The sequence below is a fragment of the Apis dorsata genome, unplaced genomic scaffold (genome assembly GCF_000469605.1).
Source record: "Apis dorsata unplaced genomic scaffold, Apis dorsata 1.3 scaffold_645, whole genome shotgun sequence".
In the NCBI taxonomy this organism is placed as follows: Eukaryota; Metazoa; Arthropoda; class Insecta; order Hymenoptera; family Apidae; genus Apis; species Apis dorsata.
The window spans coordinates 30,353-31,268 of NW_006263836.1; the positions used below are offsets into that span (position 1 = coordinate 30,353).

The following is a 916-nucleotide window of genomic DNA, read 5'->3' on the forward strand; positions in this document are numbered from 1 at the left end:
CACTTTCCGGGACATCTTCTCCCCGCGACTTTTCTCCCCTCCCCCCTTCCCTCCTCCTTCCCTTCTCGCAATTCTCGAAAGCTGGCAGCGTTGAACGGTCGGGGAGAATCTAAATTGAATTCTTCCGTTTCATTTGACGATAAACCGAACGGCGCGTCGTGTTAAACGAGCGTCGACCACCGCGTCGGGGGGATGGTCGACTCGAACAATCCGGGAGCAGCCCAACTTTGCGATTCAAGCCCGACCAAGCGCATCGTCCTGCCCTCGCCAGTTACGTACGTTCCTTCCAGTTATGAAAATTCCCTTTCCTCCCTTCTTCTTTCTTCCCAGAGACACTCTCGGTAAATAATTGCGTCGCGAATAAAAAGGAACGAGGATATTACGTAACATTAACGATTTCGTAAAGCGAGGCGACCCGAATCGATCGAAACGAATATTTCGCGACCACTGCTCCTTCTCTATGGAAACGTAGATCAAAGGAGGATGGAAAGGAGAGAAAAGTCGGAGGGAAAGAGAACGGAGGAGGCCCCTCTCGGCTCCCTGATTCCCGAGGAGAAGAGAAATCGAACGTAACGTAACGGGCAATTACACTTGTCCAGGCGAAGAGGGATTATCGTGGATATTAACATGACCGTTACATACATCATGCGAGTGTCACGTGCGCATTGTACCAGTCAGTCTTGGATAATTATTACGAGAGGTCGATCAACATCAGCCGTGGCCCGGGCATCGATCAATGCTATCAAGGTAACTCTATTGCCAACAGAACAGGTTACCGGATGATTATCGATACTGGTATTGGTAGCGCCTGATCGGCCATTGTACAAGCGATGCCGCGTGCCGCTAATTATCGTTTCGTGGACAATTATCGAGTCGATCGATCGCGAGTTGCACAACACCTTATGTAAACTCCCCC

The 916-nt window shown here is 50.3% G+C and overlaps 1 protein-coding gene across 1 annotated transcript in view; it reads left to right on the top strand.

The window, feature by feature from the left end:
* The first annotated feature begins 721 nt into the window (after window positions 1–721).
* LOC102676198 (protein O-mannosyl-transferase TMTC2) overlaps window positions 722–916 on the top strand; it is a 99,716-nt gene continuing 99,521 nt past the window's right edge. The window contains exon 1 of the mRNA XM_031513449.1: window positions 722–747. Coding sequence (XP_031369309.1) covers window positions 737–747 — 11 coding nt within the window. The 5' untranslated portion in view covers window positions 722–736. The remainder of the gene's footprint in view (window positions 748–916) is intronic.